A 21,596-nucleotide genomic window follows, 5' to 3' on the forward strand; every position below is an offset into this window, starting at 1 on the left:
ACCCCTCCCCCTCCCATCCCTGCCATAAGTGCCGTTATTCGCGGTAATTATTTATACGCGCGCGTTACACTGTAGAGTGGGTCACGAGTGCCGAGTCGCGGGAGGCGGAAACCGAATCGAGAATCGACGGAAGACAGCAGTAAGTCCCCCCGAGCGCGAGACGGGGACGGCGCGTATCCCGCGCGCCTCGAGGCTCACGCCGGAGCGGACTTACTGCCGTTCCGCGGAGGACGCCGGGGTTTTTTCGCGGGCTGACAACCGGGCCGCGGATGCTAATTACACGCTTGTAACTTTCCGCGAACGAGCAGCGAAGAGACGAAATTGTTGAGCCGCGTCGTTCCATCGAGCCGACTGCCAACTCTCGTCTTTATTATTTGTTGTTATTCTCGATTCCATCGCCGGGGAGGGTCAGAGGGAGGTGGAGCCCCCCCCCCCTCCCTCCCATGCCCCTAGAGAAGGGGGACCTCTCTTCGCCGGGACACGAGAAGAACTTTCTTGACGCGTAAGTCCATCTAGCCGCGGAACTTCCGCGGCCGTCGTGGAGGTTTTTTCTGACGGAGTCAGAATTTTTGCTCGGGGATCCAATCGAGTTTCCTCGACAAAAGAACGTAACCCCATCTCGAGGTTGCAAAATTAACTTATACAATTTTTTTACAAGAATATGATTGCGGTTTCTGACAAGAATTTTGCCGAGTTTTGCGTGTGATCAGTAGAAAAATTTGTGGAAATAACAGAACCAGAAACGCCCTAATCTGAGTAAACTGAGAAAAAGGATATTTTACAACGTTGGAATCTAGTTACGTCCTTCCGTCTCGTAATGACACGAGTCAGGCAAAATGACACTTGATGTAAAAAATAAAAAACGAAGTCTGTATATCACGACCTAGATATGTTAATCCGACATTATTTGGAGTTAACGATCCCCAAAAATTCCAAAAACAATGGATTCTCTCGCGGAAAAATTGACGAATTATGAATTATTATTGATGAATTGCTCTTGTACATTAACTTCTAAACACATTTCCAGGGCTGTCATAAACTTCTGGTTCTTAGATAAAGTTCAATAAAAAAAGAGATGGAAAAAAACCTTTTAATGGATATTCAGCTACTTTTTATGCATGCATTGCCTCTCAAGAAAGTTGAATAGCTAATGCAAAAACAAACGCTTCGGCAAACGTTGGAACTCGAGAGTTCAAAGCCTTTGAAGTAGCTTCGGCGGAGTGCATTCGTTGAACCCTATTCGTGATCCGCACACGCTACGCCCCCTTCCTCACCTGTCCCGATGCGCCTAGCAAAAACAACGCATTTACATGGGAGCGCTAAATTTGAGTTACGTGCTTTTTTCGGAGCGAGGCGATGTTAAGGCGAGAGTATGAATACTTGACGAAGACGATCGAAGACTGGAGACAGCCATTGATGAATAATTGATCAGTATCGTTTCGGGAAACTCACCCGGTAGTCAAGTAGAGGGGATATGGACAAGAAAATATGGTGTAATGAGGGAATATTGACCGATGGTTGCCATCCTATGAAAAGTTCATAATGAAACGATAGAATTGAACCGAAGCGTAAACTCTCTTTATTAATTTTTCATCTTTCCCCCAATCAGCAAGACATACCAACGAACAAATGGATTGCATTTTGCAAAAAGGAACCAGGAGCATTGCAATGTTGCTAAGATTGTACAGCTTCTCCTGTCTTGGAAGAAAAACCTGATTAACCATAGACAGTTTCTATTTTACTCGCTAAAAACTTTAAATTTAGGACAAAAATTATCATGCGAATTTCAGGATTTCAATAGTTATATTGCAATGGATACAGTTGCAGAACCTAAGCAACATTGCAATGCTCCTGGTTCCTTTTTGCAAAATGCAATCCAAATTATTAGATGCTTCGACAAGATCAAATGCAATATGGAACTACTATCATTGCTCCCTACCAAACACGATCATACAGGCGAGTGGAACGTGGCACCATGTTGACGCCAACCTGATATCAACACGGGGCAAGCGAGAAAAAAATTGCTCTGTTGATTTAAAATATTCTTGTGCAGACTCCGTGGCGGATTATTTCGGTACCAACATGGTACCGGTTTCCGTTTAATAAACAAGTTAAATTAATTCATAAGCGACGGCAATGAAAGAAATTTACAGGGCAATTAACTCATTCAAATATAATTTCAACATCTTGTTGGTAATGGAATTCGTTTAATTACAAGGTTCCTCTTGCGAGGTAAAAGGTATGCACCGATCTTGAGGCAAGGAGAAGTACTTTGCTCTAGTTTCACCGAATAAGAAATGACGATGGACAACAATGGTAGAGTGGAGGAATAATTTACCGAAGGTTATTCCATATTCTGGCGACAGAAATAATCCGATGCTTCTATTCCCTTTATATACCACCACCACCCCCCCCCCCCGCACACTCACACACACACACACATCAACGAGGTAAGACTGAGTAAAAGAGGGCTATAGGTCAGATCAATGCGATGAGGAGTTGCTGCATGGCATTGCAATATTACAACAGTAGCGCAACTTTTGTTTTTTTAAATTGATTCATTAAGAGTACATCGGTGAATGGAAACAGGGTAATGTAATCATGTAATAATTTTATTATTCGTCTTTATAACAATCTTGTAGGAATTAAAACTGTTAAAATCTTAAGGTTTTTATAGAAAATAAAACATGTAAAGCGCCTATTCACCTGTTTCACCAAATAAAAGAGTAGAAGAATGAGCATCGACACTTGTGCGCCTTCAAACGGTAAAGATACCACTTAACGACAGCCGTGGTCGAATAGTTGCTCATTAGCGCCGTGAGGAATTCCGCACGTTTTTATCAAACACTGCCCGTTTTGATTGTTATTTTAGTCAATGAACAAGAAATGATAATAATCTAAAAAACGATCATTTCAATGAAGCCTTCATAGGAACTTCATAAACTGAAAATTAAATTTACGATCCTAAAATATTTTCAAGAATGGTAATGTCGGTGACCTGTATGAAGCCTCTAAGCAGATTTTGCAACTTTTTACGTGCTTCGCTGCTGTTCAAACTTCAAACTATATTTTCCGAAAAAAGAATATTGAACTAAAACACTCTGAGCAAGTTTAAAATAAGTTACTGTTAAGCGTAGTTTCCAATGCGCTTACCTAGAAGATATACATTGCACCGTTCAACACTGCATGCAAAGACAGGATTAATTAAGGTCTCAGTTGCTAATAGTCTGCTAGTAGACAAGATCCTAAAATAAACATGGTTTCCAACACTATTAGATTATTTTTGACCGCTACGTTTTTTAGATTACCGCGTGTGATGAAAATATTTCAAATTTATGAAAATCCTTTAATACTCAATATTTTAACACCAGAAAAGAGGAGAGTGAGACAGAGGGGGTGAAAATACTTCCACGCCTCCTCAAACGGTTCCCTCGGGCGCTGTCTTTTATCTTGCGAACGTTATATAAAAAGTTGGCAATATTCCATTTTCGCTCCGGAATATGGAATGAAATCATGAAGCTTTAACACGAACCTGTCTCACGAGATTTTCACCTGAGATGTTTATGGATTTGTATCATTTTGCGAAAGGTGCCTGCACGAGGGCTAAAAACATGAATAATGAAGTCATGAGAGTTTTTTTAGTTTTTACGGCAGTTTCTAGTTGCAAGCATACTCGACTTGAAAGTTTACTCGAACGGGGAACGTTCGGTTCGTACAGTCGAACTTTTTTTGAGCGTGGATTGCATATCCTCAAGCAAGGCGAAAGTGTGATTAAGGTGCGGGAGCTTTTTTTTGCTCGCCAGCGGGGTGGGCGGGGCGGGGGGCGAAGCCGCCGAAAGTCTGCGGGATTGCAAAATCAATAAAGGCGGAGAGCTTCACGTTATTAGGAGATAAAAATAAGCGGAAGCCGGCCCCGGCGCCCGGCGCACAGTGGATCGAGTCAATTTAGAGCTCGGACATGAAATTTTTGACTAAAACTGCGAATTTTGATACTTAATTCGTCACAGTTTAAATTTTAAGGGGTGTCTCTGGAGGAAAATTTCACGAGGAAACCAATGGAACCACTTTAAGAACCTCAAAGTTGTGTATAAACGGAGTTATGAGCTCTGAAAGTTTCCAAATTTTGTCCGACTTCTTCTATTGACTCGATCCATTGTGCGGTGTGTTTTCACGGGTCTACAAAGTTGCCGCGCGGAGCGGGAAGCCGTGACGGCCCCGCCGAATTTCGCCGGGAAATTGAACAGTGGCGTGGCGTGCTTTGCGATATATCGATTGATACGCCACTCGAACCTATGAAAAAGATCGATTATCAGGGTGTTCGCAGCGAACACCTTAGTAATCGATTCTTTACCATAGCTTCAAATGTCGAGATATCGATAATCAATTTTCACGCCACGCAACCGAAATGAAGCCTTCCTCGTCGAAGCAGACAGCGACGAACCTAATGCGATTTCCCGATTAGCCAACCCCCGAGGCCGAATCGCTTTCGATTGAAACTTCGCTGACGAGTTCGGAAAAAATGGTCCCTCATGACTTCCCGTCCGGATTAGCCGATTTCAAGGCCTTTCAGGTAAACCCTGCACTGACGCGCTGAGGAAAAACGCCGTATGCAACTCCAGATGTTGCCATGTTTCATCCAATAAAAAATTAATTTACTTGGAAAATTGTGAGTATTTTATATCGAAATTTTTAGACGAATTTTTTCACAAATTCATTTTTCCAAAAAAATCCCTGGTAAAAATTGGCCGTAGAATCTGTGTTCCAAATTACCATAGACCTAAAGCGGGCTGTAAGATTTCCAATAGCTTCTATAGCCGGCAACACAATTTCTTATAGCCTTTTATAGCCGATGGCGACTAAGCAACAGCCTGGCGATAAAGTATGCTAAACGTTACTTATTACGGATGCTAGGACTTAGTGAGTTTTTGGACTACCGCTCTCTTTTTGGGCCGTAGTATCTTGATTTATTTTGCGAGGAAAGCTCCGTACTTTTGAAGGATGCCTGTCATTCTTAATAAGTTTGAGCGCTTTCAATTTCTCATGATACTGTGTAATACCTCTGAGGTGAAATAGTTGCTTCAAGCGCCGTGGTACGCTGCGGCGCGGCGAGGCGGGCGGGCAGCCAGCGCGAGACGCGCATTGGCGCCTTCAAACCTAACAGGGATACTTCACGCATTGCGCAATGGGTGAAGTATTCCTGTTAGGTTTGAAGGCGCCTGTGCGCCGCCGATCCGCTTTGTGTTAGGCTCTAATATTTAATCTCGTGGAGTCAGCGTTTTTCAGCCCATGACTTTGAATTCTTTGCACACTCTGTATAGATCATTCTCATTTTAATTGATGAGAAAAAATATGTAGTAAAGGAAAATATAATGTGCGTTTTGTAAATATTAAGGTGATTCCGTACAAACTTATCGAGAGAATCTTGGACATTTTAACTGAAAATGTAACTGATTTGCTCTCTGATCTCATGCGAAAGTCAGACCGATTTTGACAAAAATTGCACGGGAACATTCTTGCGAAAAATTGAATTGTTTGAGTCAATTTTGCAACGTCGGAATGGAGTTACGTTCCTTCGTTACGGAATCGACGATTTTCGCTAAGGGATCGTTCATAGATATCGATGGCTAACATACAAAAGTACGAATCCATTATACAGCGTTTCAAAACTTCAGATTGGATCAGTGAGAATGAAAATATACCAACACGGGTTTTTCTTTTTTATGTTCTCATTTTTACGGTTTAGGGTTGTTTGATGCTTATGGCTGGGTAAACACACCTACACGCGAAAGGAAATTTCGAAATTGCAATCGGATATGCTTGAAACAGCGGCACTAAAAGTATTTTTCTTACGTTGTAAGTACTGTGCAGTTTTTTATGTCTCCCATATATACATTCTCTTTTTTCCAAGTTAATGTGCTTTCATTCTCATTGATTCAATTGAATGGTCAAACTTTTTGAAGGGAAGCCAACCAAAATATTCCCTTGATGAAAATTTCCGTGAATATTTTTGAATAAGAGACTTTTTAAAAGATTGAGAGGAGCAAACTGCCACGGCCGATGACGTCAATTACCTTGGAGCGAAGAGAAATCATTCCGTGTTTATTTAACGACGTAGAAATTTGGTGTTTGGATGAATTCTTTTATCCCTCACTAATCCACAATTCGCTGAGGACGAATCTTAACCCCCCCCCCCCCCCGGTCGTTTCATATCGTTGAGAAAAATAAACCCTCGGAATTGTGCATCGTATATAGACCGTTAGTCTAACGCTCAGGCGCCAGCACTTGAGTCCTCCATCGACTTGAGCCACGGTTTCACAGGAAGCGCGCGCGATGCAAAATTGATCACGCGAGTTTACACCGGGTGCAATGATTTTAAGCCAGCGAGTAACCACTGAAAAACGATTCGCACCGCCAAAGTCTGTGGCGACGTAAAAGTCGAAAATTGTGGCGCTCGGTCGGGCATAGAGCACCCTCATAAGTCGAGTATCGCCATAGGTGAACCGCTTTCAATTGGTACCTCGATTTTGGGCTTTCATGGATATTTGGACGACTCAAAAATTGTGGACGTCGCGAGCAGATGTAGATTAAAAATGACTTAAGTGTGCGATTGTATTTCCATTTCGCATTGTGAACTTCACTCAAATTAATTACTACGACGTGTTTACATATAGTTATGAAGCCAATCGCACACTGAAAAAAAAAATCTCGGTGTATTTACTAAGAGAAGGGTAAAATTACCAAGAATTCAGGGTTCTATTTGATCCCAGTCTTTTCTTGGTAAAATTACCATTTATGGAATTGGTAATTTTACCGAGGAATCTCGGTAAAATTATTGAACTTTTTCGGTAATTTTAGTGGACCTTGGTAAAAATGCCAATATTTTTTATCGACTGTGATAAAATTACCGGGATAAAATGGCAAAATTACCGGGAATTGATTACCAATAAAAGTGGTATTCTTACCTGGAAAAACAGTAAAAATACCGATTTTTAGGTAAGCTTACCAGTCTGTCTTGGTTAAATTACCAATATTTGATAAAAAAAAGTGAGATGGTAAAGGTACCAACGGACCTTGGTAAAAACGCCGAGAATTTTCTTTCAGTGCACGTGCAATTTTGGAGGAAACTCATCTCGGATGGTCATCAGTCAGGTTGGCAACGAGTGCGGTATGTGATATGATTCCCGTTGACGGTTGGCAATAATCCTCCTCCCATCATCAAAAATTGAAACTAAGAACCACAAATTTTGGGTCCGGAAGCGTGTACGAGCAAGTGGAGGAGCAAGTGGAGGAGCAATTGGACCGCATTTTGCAATTGGGAACTATAATTTATGTCCCATCTGTAAAAACACCTATGTGCATAGGGAAACTAATGGTTCATACGTTGTTTCTCAACTGAACCAGAATTTACAGCTCCAAATTGCAAAATGCAGTCCAATTTGTCCCTACTCTCTCTAGGAAGGTATTCTTCTGCGCGGCTTACTTCGCGTCGTCTGCGCCTTGTGGAGCCGTGGCTTCAAAGTCGCGCGTCGCCGCCGCAGGAGCCGATGGAAAGTTCGCGAATGCACCCCCGCATGCGATGGCGCCATTAGTGTCGGGACATTTGCGACTCTCCTTGAGTCGGGCAACCGTACTTCCACCAAGAGGATAACAGCTCAGTGCTGCATAGATCCGGGACCCCTTCCGCGGAACAGCTCAATCGACAGAATTAAATGTCAATGAACGTAACGAGCATTTGAAAGCCCTGGTTCCACGATCATTCTGCAGAAAATGCATTAAGGTCACGCAGCTCTTCAATGGGAAATGTTAATGAAGTAGCAGCGCGTGACCTTGATACACATTGATGGTGTAACTAGGGCTCATGAGATTTCAAGTGGAGGGCATTCCAAGGACCATTTTTTTCATGATCACGAGAGTTGTATTCATATTTGCACCTTAAGCGGCACCTTCACTTAGAATACCCCACATAGTTCAAATTCTCATCATGACAACCTTGAGAATAGATCCGTAAAAGGGATTTCAACGATTTGTGACGAAAGAAAATGCAAAATGCGATTTTACGATTTCGACAATCTTAAGGGTGGGTAAGAATTCACACTGAAATATGCAAAGCCTCCACCTATTCCTATTACCTACCTATTCTGTGGCATTTCGTATCTTTCGTATTGGTAAATTATTGTATTCCCTCACAAGCAAGCCGGATTTACCATTTACCGATTTTAAGATCCTGATTGCATATTTATCATGAAATTTTCAGCACGTCATAAAACATGGAATTTTTAAAAGTTTAACATTTAAATGTACTAAAGGCATGTAAAAAGGAAGGAACAAGGAGAGTTCGCGGATTTGAAGAGTTATTCTCCCCAAAATATTGAAAACCCGTGAACTCCTCTCCATAAATTTACAGAATTCCGTAAACCGTCAAAATTTGACTACCGGCCCAGGCATTTGATAAAATGCCTAATTTTACTAACTGCCCTCGACAAATACGACCCTGCGTCTTAGAATTCTTCTTATTTGTTGAATTCTTTGAATGAAATTTTGCCGAAGCTTTAGCAAAGCGCCAGACCCCCTCAATTTCGGCAACATCGAAGACCCGGTGTAATTGGAGTAACTCGTGTCTCCTCTCTCACAATTTACAGAGTGTTAATTAAGAGGCTCGACAGGGAATCCAAGGGAGAGAGGAGGCTCTAAATTAAGGCAGCCTCTGTGCAGTTCTAATTACTGGCAGCCCGGCGCAATATCCTCTGGTTGTGCCCATTTTCGCGAAGCTATTTGCACACCCTGTGACCCTACACGGGAGAAATGTGATGAGCCTCTGATACGACTCGGTGCGTGAAATCGTGAGTCAAAGGTTCATGTGTTTATCTCTTACGTTTCGGAATCAAACGCCTTGGTCGGATTGAGCGGTTTCTTATGCACAGACAACGATGGAACAATGAAACAACGTATCAATGGTAAAAATTTAAAAACAAAAATACTCGTATCTCTACTTGAGACGTTGCAGCTTTAGTTTCGTCTTATATATGAAGAATTCAAACAATCCAAAGTAGCAGTGATCGCGATAAGTTGCGATTTGATCGAAGAATGTATCTCAATCTTATCGACGTCGATTTATTGCAATAGGTATTATCGGATAAAACATTGCGATTTCATTGCATGAATTTGCAATAAAATCGCGATTTTATCGACAGCGATTCATCGAAATTTTATCCGTGAAAAAATCGTGATAAATTGAAATGAAATTTCGATTTTATTGAACGCGATTTAATAGAGATAAAAGAGCGACAAGATCGAGGATAACCGCTGTAATATTTGATGTTCCTAGCGATTTTATCGCCAAAAAATCTCGGAAAAATCGCAAGTTTATTTTAAAATATCGCGCTTTTCCGTTGAAAAAGCTACTTGGGATGGGTCATTTGCACCACTCATGGAATGTGCCCTGGTAAAAATTGGCAGTAGAATCTGTGTTCCAAAATACCATAGACCTAAAGCCGGCTGTAAGATTTTCAATAGCTTCTATAGCCGGATGCACAATTTCTTATAGCCTTTTATAGCCGATGGCGATTAAGCAGCAGCCAGGCGATAAAGTGTATGCTAAATGTTACTAATAACGGATGCTAGGACTTATTGAGTTTTTGGACTACCGCTCTATTTTTGGGCCGTAGTATCTTGATTTATTTTGCGCGGAAGGCTGTGTACGTTTGAAGGATGCCTGCCATTCCTAATAGGTTGGAGCGCCTTCAATCCCGTATTATACTGTGCAATACCTCTGGTGTGAAATAGTTGCTTCAAGCGCCGTGGCACGCTGCGGCGCGGCGGGCGGGCAGCCAGCGCGAAAAGCGCCTTAGCGCCTACAAACCTAACAGGGATACTTCACGCATTGCGCCATGCGTGAAGTATCCCAGTTAGGTTTGTAGGCGCTGGTGCGCGCTTATCGCTGGCAGCACGCCGCTCCGCTCTGTGTTATGCTCCAATATAATCTTGCGGAGTTAGCGTTTTTCAACTCATGATTTTGAAATGTTTGCACATCCTGTATGGATTATTCTCATTTTAATTGATGAAAAAAAATATGTATTAAAGGAAAATATAATGTGTGTTTTGTGAATATTATGTTGGCTCCGTATCAAACTTAATGATTTCCAAAGCACACGAATTTCTACACAATTTCTTATAGCCTTTTATAGCCGATGGCGATAAAGTGTAAATCCCGGCGATGGGAACCATAGCCCAGCTGCATACTTTTTTATCGCTTCGTATAGCCCGGCTATATGATTTGCTCCGCTTTCTACAGCCGGCTATATGATTTTCTATTGCCTTCTTTAGCCGGCTATAAGAATTCCTATGGTATTTTGAAACGCAGCTCCTATCGCCAATTTTTGCCAGGGTGTTCCAATGGCTTGAGCGTGCGCTTTGTCGCTACGGGACATTTCATGAGGTTATTCTCAAAGAAAAGTCTCACTTGCGAAGTTGGGAAAAATATTGAGGTAGTCAATACTACTAATCACATTTATAGTAGTAGAGTTCTGAAAGCGACTCAGAGAAAAGAAGTAGAAATTTTGTCGTTTTTTTTTTTTTTTTCAAAGGGGGAAAAGCCCCGGTGTTTCATTCCTGCGATACGAACTTTAGGACAAATCCCATGCAACGTCCCGTAGTGACAAAGCCTCATAGGTTAGTAAAAAATAATAAGATCTACGCAAACGCCAGTTGCTTCCACGTCCAACATCAACGGGGATGTCGCATATCGAGAAATATGATGTATGACGTCATCCGCCGCGGTAGGTTTCTTCCGCCTTGATTTCACGAATCGGTAAACACAGTTCCACACATTTCCACTGGTTATTTTCTCGACGAAAACACAAATGAAACCAATATAGAATGAAATCATGGTATGCACCACCGCGGTGATGACGTCATACGCCGGGTTTTTGATAGGCGATATCTTCGTAAATAGCTGACGTAGAAACACGGCATTTGAGCAGATATTTTTAAATTTTACCGATCTATAACCTTAAATGACCACGAGGTAGAGATCGACACCGTCGGAAACCGGAAAGGAGGCTTCCTAAATTGGGAGTATTTCTGCCAAACAGAACTATGTGCATTATGAAGTGAGCCCTGTTATGCATTTATTCTTATGGGTCTCAGGGCTCATGTCTTAATGCACATAGTTCCGTTTGGTAGAAATTCGTCCAATTCACCATCAAAAACTTGAAATATATTATGGAAATTGCTTTCGCATCTCTTCCTCCCCCTCCCCCCTTTAAAATTACTCCTGTGCGGGAAGGAATTGAAACGCTGTGATCATAGAGTGACAGCCCTTAAACTTTCAGGGAGGCAGTCTCTTTTCCATGGTGCTCTCTATGACGTCGCGAGGCTGGCTCAGCTGCCAGATCGTGAAAAATAGTAAGATATTACATCCATCACGAGTAAAGACGTGGGACGTTTAGGTCCAACAATTGGCAAGTCTGTTTACGCATCGAGCGGCTAACGCATTAAATTGGAACTATAAATACGAGTCGGAGCGGGCAGATAGCATATTCGCCGCAGATTAGAATGGCACATGGGCAAGATTTCGGACGACGCGATGCTGAGATGCATCGGACATGTGCAGTCCATTGATGCCAATTTGGTTTTTTAACGGCAAAATGTCTCCACTACACTGGAAAAAAAAAAAAAAACACATTGGATCTAGAGTCCAGACTCTTAAAAACACCGACAAGAAAAAATACTATTGATTCAATCAGATTTAAGCTTAAATCAAGAACCAAGCCTCTTAATTTGAGCGGATTTCCTTTTGATTTAAGCATAAATCTGATTGAATCAAGAGTCCTTTTTCTTGTCAATGTTTTCAAGAGCAGTCAGGACTCTAGATCCAAAATGTTTTTTTTTTTCCAGTGTACACTGTAGTTCGGGGTGACATTAAACGGGGGGGGGGGGCATTAAGAATTATAGTAAGGCCGCAAGGTGACGTCATTCTCCTCACTGTGGGGGGTAAATTTCTCGCAGAGTATAATTTCCCTCGTGAAGTTGAGCTTTCCGGCGCAATACTTGTTACGTCCAATCAGGAACTGTAGATGCGTTTCGGATCTAATTGGAACCATTCTTGGGTATTGTATCCTAAATTGTGCCCGGCCAGTTGTAATTTCAAAATTCAAACAAAATTAAATTAATTAATTAAATTATTCATGTAATATCAAACAAAAACCTGTTCCGAAAACCAATTCCATGTTCCATTTCCTCTTCCATTATGTGTGAAAAAGAAGTCCTCTCAGTTTTATGAAAACGAGCGTCTCTAATGAGAATCGATCTATAGATAGTTTCATCGCTGTAACTGACATGAGAATTCTCGCTCCTGCAGAATGTACGGCTTACTTATGCTAAATGTTGTGCAACAAAGGCAATAAACACTCGGTTTTGTGTCGAAGGCGTCGTAAAATCATGATTGGTAACATTTGGGACCGTTCACGGGAAAAGAGGCCGATGTCCACAAAAAATTAACATTCAGTCATTGATACAGTAAGCAGAACATTGGACAATGTACTATGAACATTTTGGAGCAAGAGTCGCCTTAAAATGTTAGTTCCACTCAGAGTCATGGCAGTTTAAAGTTTGCAGTTAGAAAACATCGTTTCGTAAGAGCTTGTTGAAATTTTAGTATGTCACGTGGTCTCCGGATTATAATATGAACTTCAAGCCCGCTATTGGGCGAATATGAACTAAGCCACTTATAATTTATTCTTTAGGATACATACTAAATGTGGTTTAGGATGCACACTAAATTGAGTTTCCGTTGACAATTCCAAAATCAGAGTTTTCGGCATAATTCAACGATAATTTATAATGATAATTTTGCCTCCACCGAATAAGGTTCTTTTTCCGGTGGATATGGTCGAATTTTGACTTGGATTAATTTTAAGAGTCTTTAAAAGGGAAATCAATACTCGAATCACAGAGTGAAAAGATGAGTAACCCTGCTATCATCAATTAACAAACCCTCCACAGAACACAGCAGCTCGTGCACCGGTCACTGTGAGACTGAGAGGGCCAGGGAGTCCGGAACGCCTTCTTATGAGTGGGTATGCAATACGGACAGTCCCAGAGTACGAATAGTTGTATCCTTGGATCTAACCCAACTCGTATCGTACCTACTGACAACGCTCTGGTTTCAGTCCAAGTTCTTCTCTTAAGCTAGTGTACTTTTTGTAAGTTCGTGCATTTCTCTCTCATTTTCATCGATAATTTATCTTTTCATGTATTTTTCAAACTAGAAATCACCACGTCAAAAGTATCACTTTCAGAATTTACCATGTAAGCCCCCGAATCTCCAAAAATAGCATTTCAAGTTTCCCTTTAACAAAAGCTTAAAAGCTAGAGGTTATTGAAGCAGCCACTAGTTAAGCGGTACAGAAGTGCGTTATAGTGGTGACGGGGGAGGGGGGGAAGAGATGAGTTAAAGCATCAGGAAAATTGCGTCACGTAAGACTTAACCCTATGTAGACGGCTAGGCTATTCGAAGCTAAAGGGCTGATCATAAAGTACGCAGCAGCGCTAATTTCCGGATTTTTCGAGTCCTTCCCTTCCTTTCATTACGCTTTAGTGACGTAGGTCCCAACAACGCGCAAAAACAAAATTGCGTAACGCTCTCTCCACCCCTCTCCCCTTGAGCGTTACGTATTTTATGAGCAGTCCCAAAACGCTGACTGATTTCGGCGTGGGACTTTAATCTTGTACACTGAAAAAAAATTATCGGCGTTTTTACCAAGGTCCGTTGGTACCTTTACCATCTCACTTTTTTTACCAATTATTGGTAATTTTACCAAGACAGACTGGTAAGTTTACCTAAAATCGGTATTTTTACTGGTTTTTTTTTCAGGTAAGAATACCACTTTTATTGGTAATCAATTCCCGGTAACTTTGCCATTTTATCTCGGTAATTCTACCACAGTCGATAAAAAATATTGGTGTTTTTACCGAGGATCAGTAAAATTACCGAGAAAGTCAATAATTTTACCGAGATTTCTCGGTAAAATTACCAATTATATAAATGGTAATTTTACCAAGCAAAAACTGGGATCAAATAGAACTCTGAATTATTGGTAATTTTACCCTTTTCTTAGTATATACACCGATATTTTTTTTTCAGTGTGGGACTTTAATCTTGTAAGTGAACGCCACTATACCGCGGCTCAAATCGGGGAGCAGATAAGGTCTTGGGGCATAACGCTCCCATTTGACATCGCGGCCTGGCGCGGAAGTGGCGGAGAGGCGACTGACCTATTTTACTGTCGCTAGGTGTTTTTCCCGACTCGGCTCGTAAACAATGGTCTTGACAACCGGAGCCGCAGCGAGACGCAGCGCGCAGCCTCTTCGCTATCGCAGGAAAACCAAAGGTAAAGGCTCCGCAGTTCAAAGCTGGATGGTGACCGATTGTGAGGGAGAGAGTTATGGGCATGCGAACAACCGAACATGCGATCGGGTGTTGGGTGTGGCCATGGACGATGCGATGCTGACCAGAAGCGGGATTCTGTCCACAGCGTGATGTGGTGCTCGGAAATCTCCAGAAATGCCCTGAAATCCCATAGAGAAAAAAAAGGAGGTGTTTGCATCTTGAGGTTTGTTTACCCTATGACGTAGGTCGGTACAACCTGGCCAGCGAAATCCGGAATTCGAAGTATGAAAAACGGACCATAATGTCCCATTTTTTTGCTTAAATTAACTCATGATATAATTTCAAGCACTTTTAATAGAATGACTTTTTTCCATAAATTACACCATTTCCAAGAAAATCGATGATAAACGTCGCTGTATACCGACCTACGTCATCAAAAAGATTCAAAGATGCCCGAAATGCGAACACCTCCTTTTTTTCTCTATGCTGAAATCCAAAAATTTTCAATCGATTGAAAATTTTTGGAAGTTAGGACATTTCTTGAGAATTTCCGAGAACGACATTACGCTGTAGTACGTTAAGTATACAGGGTTATTCAAAAGTCACGCACCACTGGCCATAAGTTTAGTTCTAATTATGATATCGACTTGCGGTTTAAGACGTTTTTCCTTATATCGAGGGGGAAAACTGTTTAGGTACCCTCCAGTTTTTTATCCTCTCGGGGAGAGGGGGGCGGGGGGCAACTCAAAAATTTCAAACGGCCACCCCCCTCATGGCCAGTGGTTCGTGACTATTGAATAATCCAAACGACTGAAAAGTCAGATTCATCCCTAAAATAGGTACTGAGTTCTCTCTGAAGGAACCGATCAGTCGATCGACTGTCGAGTCGTTCTCATTGTTTTGAAAGTTCCTCTTAATGAAAGCTCCGAGATGAATGTATCTACCTTAGATTTTCCGGGTTCGGGTTTCCTCCGAGACCCACCTCTACGTACGCCTACTTCCACGTGGGAAATCTCCTGAAAGCTACCTACCTACGCGCGCTATTATCGACGCGCTGCTACACTTGCGAAACGTCAACCCACATTTACACCCACAAGGAACCTGATATAATCACGCGTTCACATTTTGCTTCTTTTCAAGTTTTCCGCGGTTGGAAAATTCGAATCCAAGTCCCGTTTTTTCGACATCACGTTTCTTCTCCCTTATGATTTAAAGGAGATTATCGGTCGCAACATAGCTTCGTCTATCGATAGCTGGGGTTGAAACATGCTCCAGTACTATAGGGGGAAAAAACCATGCTAACAGTTTTCAATTTTTTTTTCATTCATGCTTCATTATTTTCAAACAGATAATTCCACAGAGACAGTTTGGTTATTTTTTATAAAAAAAAATAATAAAAATGGCGATTTAAGGAGTTGCAGTGGAGATGGGCGATTTTTGACTTCAGCCATTTCGATGGTTTAGGCGAAAAACGACGTATCTCTGGTCGATACGTTGCAGACTTCATGGCATACTTTATTTTTTCCCTGGAAAACTAGTCAATCTAACTTCTTGAAGACTTGATTTTTCTTCTTGGTTTGCAGAATATTCTGTATTTTCAAGCTATCTATAAAGTTGACTTGTTCCTCGTCAAATAAATAAAATAAGAGCGAAACTTTTGAAACATCACAATATTGTGACGTTTCTCCATAAGTATCTCCATGTGGAGATACTTGGATTCGCTTTTCGGTCATTGATTGGTATCCTTAGCGTGGATCTGCTATCAGTGATTTTCGTATTTCATGTAATGTGATCGGCTTCTTCTCCCTCCAGTTTTCTCCCATAGCTTTTAACGCACAATAAGCAGAACTGATACTTTTCTGGTGCCGCGATCTTTTCATACGAATAGTATCAGGTATATAGTTGATTAACGTCATTTCACGTGGTCACTATTAAAGAGATAGGTTGTATAATATACGAGTAAAAAATATTTAACAAGTGGGTACTTGAATTCAAGTGCAAGCGGAAATATCCACTCTGAGATTCGACAAATAGTCTCACTAGAGGTACTTTTTGGCGCGAATTCTCAGACCAATTTTTAAACTTAACAGCTCATTAAAAAGTGGAAAAGTGCGGCTGACGATATGAATTCTTCCAGATTCTTTTCATGAAAATAAAGGAAATCTAGAAAGCAAGATATAAGAGATCATCGAAGACTTATTTGAGAGATAATTCGCCTAAAAGAGGAACCAGATCGACAACATACGCTTCCTAACGTCCTTCTGCCCTTTCGCATCTCAAGAAACAATAATTAGAAAATGTGATGGTTCGCAAGAAACAAAAAAAGTTACTTTAGATTCCTCATGAATACAAATTTTCTATCTATTTATAAGATTCTACTAGACAATTATGAGAGGTTTTTCCTGCATTTTTACCATCAAAAAATTCTACTATAAGTATATGCTGACTTATGTTATAGGTATACAATATCACAAAATGCATGATATTCATGAAAGAATTCGTTTAAGTAGTTTTTGAGAAATATAGGGGCACGGGTTAAATTCACAAATCGATGGTGAAATTATAGAAATGCGTATCTCGGTTTGCGGCATTCCTGTCATAGTCTATTTTCTACGTGAAAAACTACTGAACGTAATTTGTTGAAAATTACAGTGATTTTTCTTATTTTTATAGAGAATATGTGAAAGTTTCTAGTCATGATGTTGGCTCAGACTCCTTTTAAAAAGTAAAATAGGAGCTAAGATTTCGAAACACCGCAACCGAGATACGCATTTTTGCATTTTCACCGTCGAAATGTCCTATGCCTACGTCGAAAACTGCGGAATGTGTCATAGACATTTCACGTAGTTCTTCGCGGCAAGGTGCGGTGGTATTTTTGGGACGTTAGAGAGTGCTGGGCACTATGATGCGTTCCACAATCAATAAATGAAAGTTGAGTGAAATGAAGTGTTTGTCACTATAAACACTTAAAAAAATCCAGCAGATTTTATACTGCGAACAATCATTCATAAATATTTTCTAGTTTAGATTGACAGACTTCGTACAGACATGTGCGGTGTAATGCAAATTATGAGCGCGAGTAATTATTCTGGGCATGCGTGGCTTTTTGAGGCCTACTCGACAAAATGAAGGGGCATTTGTAAACGGACACCACTAATCACCCAGAAACAAACCTTTTTAGCTTATTTTAAAAACCTCGCGACTTCCATGGATTTTTCCACCCCGTAAATTCCTTACAAACAACGTCTAACATTGAAACTTGAAATACGCCCTCTGCCGTGCTAAGGAAGAACGCCGTATGAACATTCGAGAGTTGCCAAATTTCCTTCGATAAAATTTATATTTTTGAGGAAGATTATTAATATTTTTCCTTGAAATTTTCAGAAGTTTTAGAACAAATTACAAACAAAATTATCTGAGAAATTGGTAGACATACATTCAAAAATTTTCCTGAAAATTATTGATTTACCAGGAGAAATTTGACAACGCCTGAAGGCTCATGAACGGCATGGCAGCCCTGCTGTTAGACTTCTAAAACCATTCAAGTAAAACTGGACGAATTCACCTCCGTTACTTCCAACAAGACGCACATCTAATCTTCGCGAGACTGTTCGTGTATGAGGAGATACTCTTTGAATCATACTGATCTACTAATCCATTCGAACCATCGTAAGCCCGAAATTGTAATTCCTGGACCGCTCCTTCACCTCTTTGTTCCATCTTCTTACGTCCCTCTTCCTCCCCTCGTTGCGAATCTCTATTGTAATGTTTTAAAGTCTTCGATCATGCTCTGTCGTTTCTAAAAGAAACTGACCATTTCTATCTGAAATTCTCTGTCAAGCATAGGCAATTAAGTAGATCCAAAGGGGGAAGGGCGTAGAGAGCGTGAGCCCTCCTCCCCCGTTCGCCCGAAAAAAGAAAAACGGAAGGAGCGGAGGAAGTAAGAGGGAAGGGCGCTTATTTTTGGTAATTATTCCTGACAAAATTGACTTAAATTGCATATTGGATGCTTCAAAATTTCGAAAATTTTCCAAAGGGGGGGGGGGAAGCCCGCCGGGCATCCCCTCCCCCGCTCCCATTCAAAGCGTATGGATCCGTCTATGCTGTCAAGTTATTTGAAAAAGTGAAGAATATTCCCGGGAAACTCCAAGAAAAGCCATTGGTTAGTTCTCTTTGAAAAAAATCAAGCACAGGAAAAATCAAACGAACCTCCATGTCTGAAAAGTTAGATTAGATAGCAACACTCAAATTTAGGTCTGGAAATTGAATTTTCCCCTCCCGAGTTGGAGTACAGTCCTACGAAGCTAAGGCTGATACTTCTCCTCAAATTGGGTGATGCTATTTTAGGACCCAGCCCTTCGGCCGTCTTCCCCGAGCAGGGCAGATTCGCAACACCGCTTGCGGGTGTACGCGTTTATCCACGGATCTGTTTTCCAGACTGCTCGCGGTGTTAAGAATGCGGGTGTGAGAAAGAACGGGTTGGGGTCTTACCAGGATCCTGCCGGTGGTGGTTTGACCCGAGATGAGCTCGCCGGCCCAGTCCTTGGCCTCGGTCATGAAAGTGCCCTCGAACTCCTGCTTGCCGCTCTGGCGGGCGGCCTTCTGCTCCTTCTGCTTGGGGTCGTTGGGCGAGAGCTCCGGCTCCTTCTTGCAGCAGAGGAAAGCGAAGACGCGCCATAGCAGGACGATGAGGAGGCCCGCGATGAAGGTGAAGATGCTCGAGAGGAGGAAGCACCACCATCGTCGCTCCTTGAGACAATCGTCGTCGAACGGCAGTGCCGTCGTCGTCGAGACGATCGGCGTCGTGGACGCCCCGCAGATGACGGAGCAGCACTCGGACCGACCCGAGACGCTCGTCAAAGACATGCCTTTCATTTAAACAAAGGGCGGGAACCTCGTCCGGGCTACCGCGGCCCTCGCGCGGCTCCGGCCATCCTCAACCAAGGATCAAACGTCACTTCCCTGGCCCCCGCTCCCGGAAGCGTGACATTAGCACTGGCTCTGAGAAAACGCGCTCGAGTCTCCCGAAGTCCGACTGCAACTGACGCAACGGAGCATCGCGACCCGTCGCCGCCGCGCCGCACCGCGCCGAGCCGGGAAAGTGTCGCGCGCATTCGCCGACCCACCCCCCCCCCCCCCCCCGGGACCTCCTCGCCGCGCAGTGGGCCTCGTTCCCATGTGCTCCGGACCGTTCGCGCGTTGCAAGATGGAAATAAAAAAAAAAAAAAAAAAAAAATCAATCAATCAATAAATAAAGAAAAGGTATATATTAATCATTAGCAATAGAGAAGGAGAGGTAGAATAATATATCGACGGTGAAAGTCGGCAATCACATAACTCGTTTGCGGTGTCTGAAAATCTCCGCCTCTACGTCATTTTTTTAAAGGAGAACAAATTGATGTTATTTCTTGAAGTTTTTGCAGAATTTTCTTCACATTGAGAAGAAAAATCATGACAGTTTTAAAGAATTGCCGTTGAGCAGTTTTCCATTTAAAAAATAAAGTATGACAGGAAGTCTACGACGTCGCAAACCGAGTTATGTGATTGCCGACTTTCACCGTCGATACACATAAAGTAATATAGTTCGTAATATTTAAGTGCTGACATAAAACAGTCAGTTCAGTATTATTATAGCTTTAAGTATGAGTTTTTGGATTATTAAAAGTGTTATTTTAATAATATATTTAATTATGTTTATCCTTATATTAATTACCATAATAATTTTTAGAAAAACCAAAACTATCATGATTGAATGAAAGATAATGTCAATAAAAAGAAGAGACATAAATATATTTTTTTTTACTAGACGAGAAATCTTCAGTATTTGCTCTTATAGTAATAACAGTAACAACTAGAATTTTAATTTTTTTAGAAAGGGCTCATCCCTGCTGAAAACCATGAGACAGGCGAAACATTGTTTGTGCAAACGCCAACATGAAATCGATATCGTATCAACGTGGGGCAAGTGAGTAAAAGAATTACTCGGCTAATTTGAAGTATTCTTGTGCGGTCTCCGTGGCGGATTCATGGTGGTAGAAACTTAGTCAAAGTTACCAACAGTGATCATTATGGTACCAACATGGTACTAACATGCGTTAATGTTGAGACCAAGCTGGTATACACCATGCTGGTATCGACATACTCTCGACATGGTATGGAAATTATAGTTTTTAGCAGGTATGATCTAGTGGAATTGGACACCCCCCCCCCCGCACTAGGAGCTACATATGACTGACGTCAGGCATCCGAAGGGAAGATGAGCTTCTGGAAGGACCAGACACGTGCCTGACAGTAGAGGGGAAGGGCAATTTGAGTCCGAAGTGAGGCTATAATTAATGGGTGCGAAGCGTCCTTTTTTTCGCTCTATGGAACCTTTTATGAAACCTATGAACGATGTTGTTAGCCAATGGGTCAGTGGCACCCATGGTGGCAGCCAGATGGGGGAAACAGCGTTTGCCGACTGGCTCAGCTCAGCTTTAGGCTCCGCCTTGCTATACGCGTGGAGAAAAAAACTTCGTGCTTGGGACCCGAAGTTGAGGTCATATGGATTTCTGAAGTTTCCTGATCACGCATGCGAAAACTTGAGGTCGCACTGCCGAAGTCCGGGTCAAACATCGCGGCACTTCGGTATGTACTTGAGTACTTCAGATGTGTGATCCGAACCCTTCGGTATGTATCGAAGTACTTCAGATGTCTGACCCGAACTTCGGCAACTAGACCTCAAGCTTTTAGGTGCGTGATCCGAAAACTTCAGAGATCCATATTATGACCTCAACTTCGGGTCCCCCGCACGAAGTTTTGTTCTCCGTGCGTCAACTAGACTGTCGGCTTTTGATTGGTCGAATTTTGATTATCTTTTCCTTCCTTCAGAAGTAATTTTTTGCGATTCTTAATGAACTCTTCGGTTTTTTCTTGAAATTTTACACAGGCAAAACTATACTAAAACCCTGTGAAGATTCCTTGCCCCTGAGAAAAAAATTTCGTGCGTGGGACCCGAAGTTGAGGTCATATGGATCTCTGAAGTTTTCAGATCACGTATCTGAAAACTTGAGTGGTTAACTTTTGACTCGCAATCCCTGGTAAAAATTGGCGATAGGAGCTGCTTTTCAAAATACCATAGGAGTTCTTATAGCCGACTGAAGAAGGCGATAGAAAATCATATAGCTGGCTGTAGAAAGTGGAAAAAAGCATACGGCCGGGCTACACG

The 21,596-nt window shown here is 41.8% G+C and overlaps 1 protein-coding gene across 1 annotated transcript in view; it reads right to left on the reverse strand.

Annotated features, from left to right (window-relative positions):
• Nucleotides 1-19,446, reverse strand: part of slo (calcium-activated potassium channel slo) — a 163,182-nt gene extending 143,736 nt beyond the window's left edge. The window contains exon 1 of the mRNA XM_019042390.2: nucleotides 18,881-19,446. Within this exon, the coding sequence (XP_018897935.1) occupies nucleotides 18,881-19,264 (384 nt within the window). The 5' untranslated portion in view covers nucleotides 19,265-19,446. The remainder of the gene's footprint in view (nucleotides 1-18,880) is intronic.
• Between the last annotated feature and the right edge of the window lie 2,150 nt (nucleotides 19,447-21,596).

The sequence above is a fragment of the Bemisia tabaci genome, chromosome 3, assembly GCF_918797505.1.
Source record: "Bemisia tabaci chromosome 3, PGI_BMITA_v3".
Taxonomy (NCBI): Eukaryota; Metazoa; Arthropoda; class Insecta; order Hemiptera; family Aleyrodidae; genus Bemisia; species Bemisia tabaci.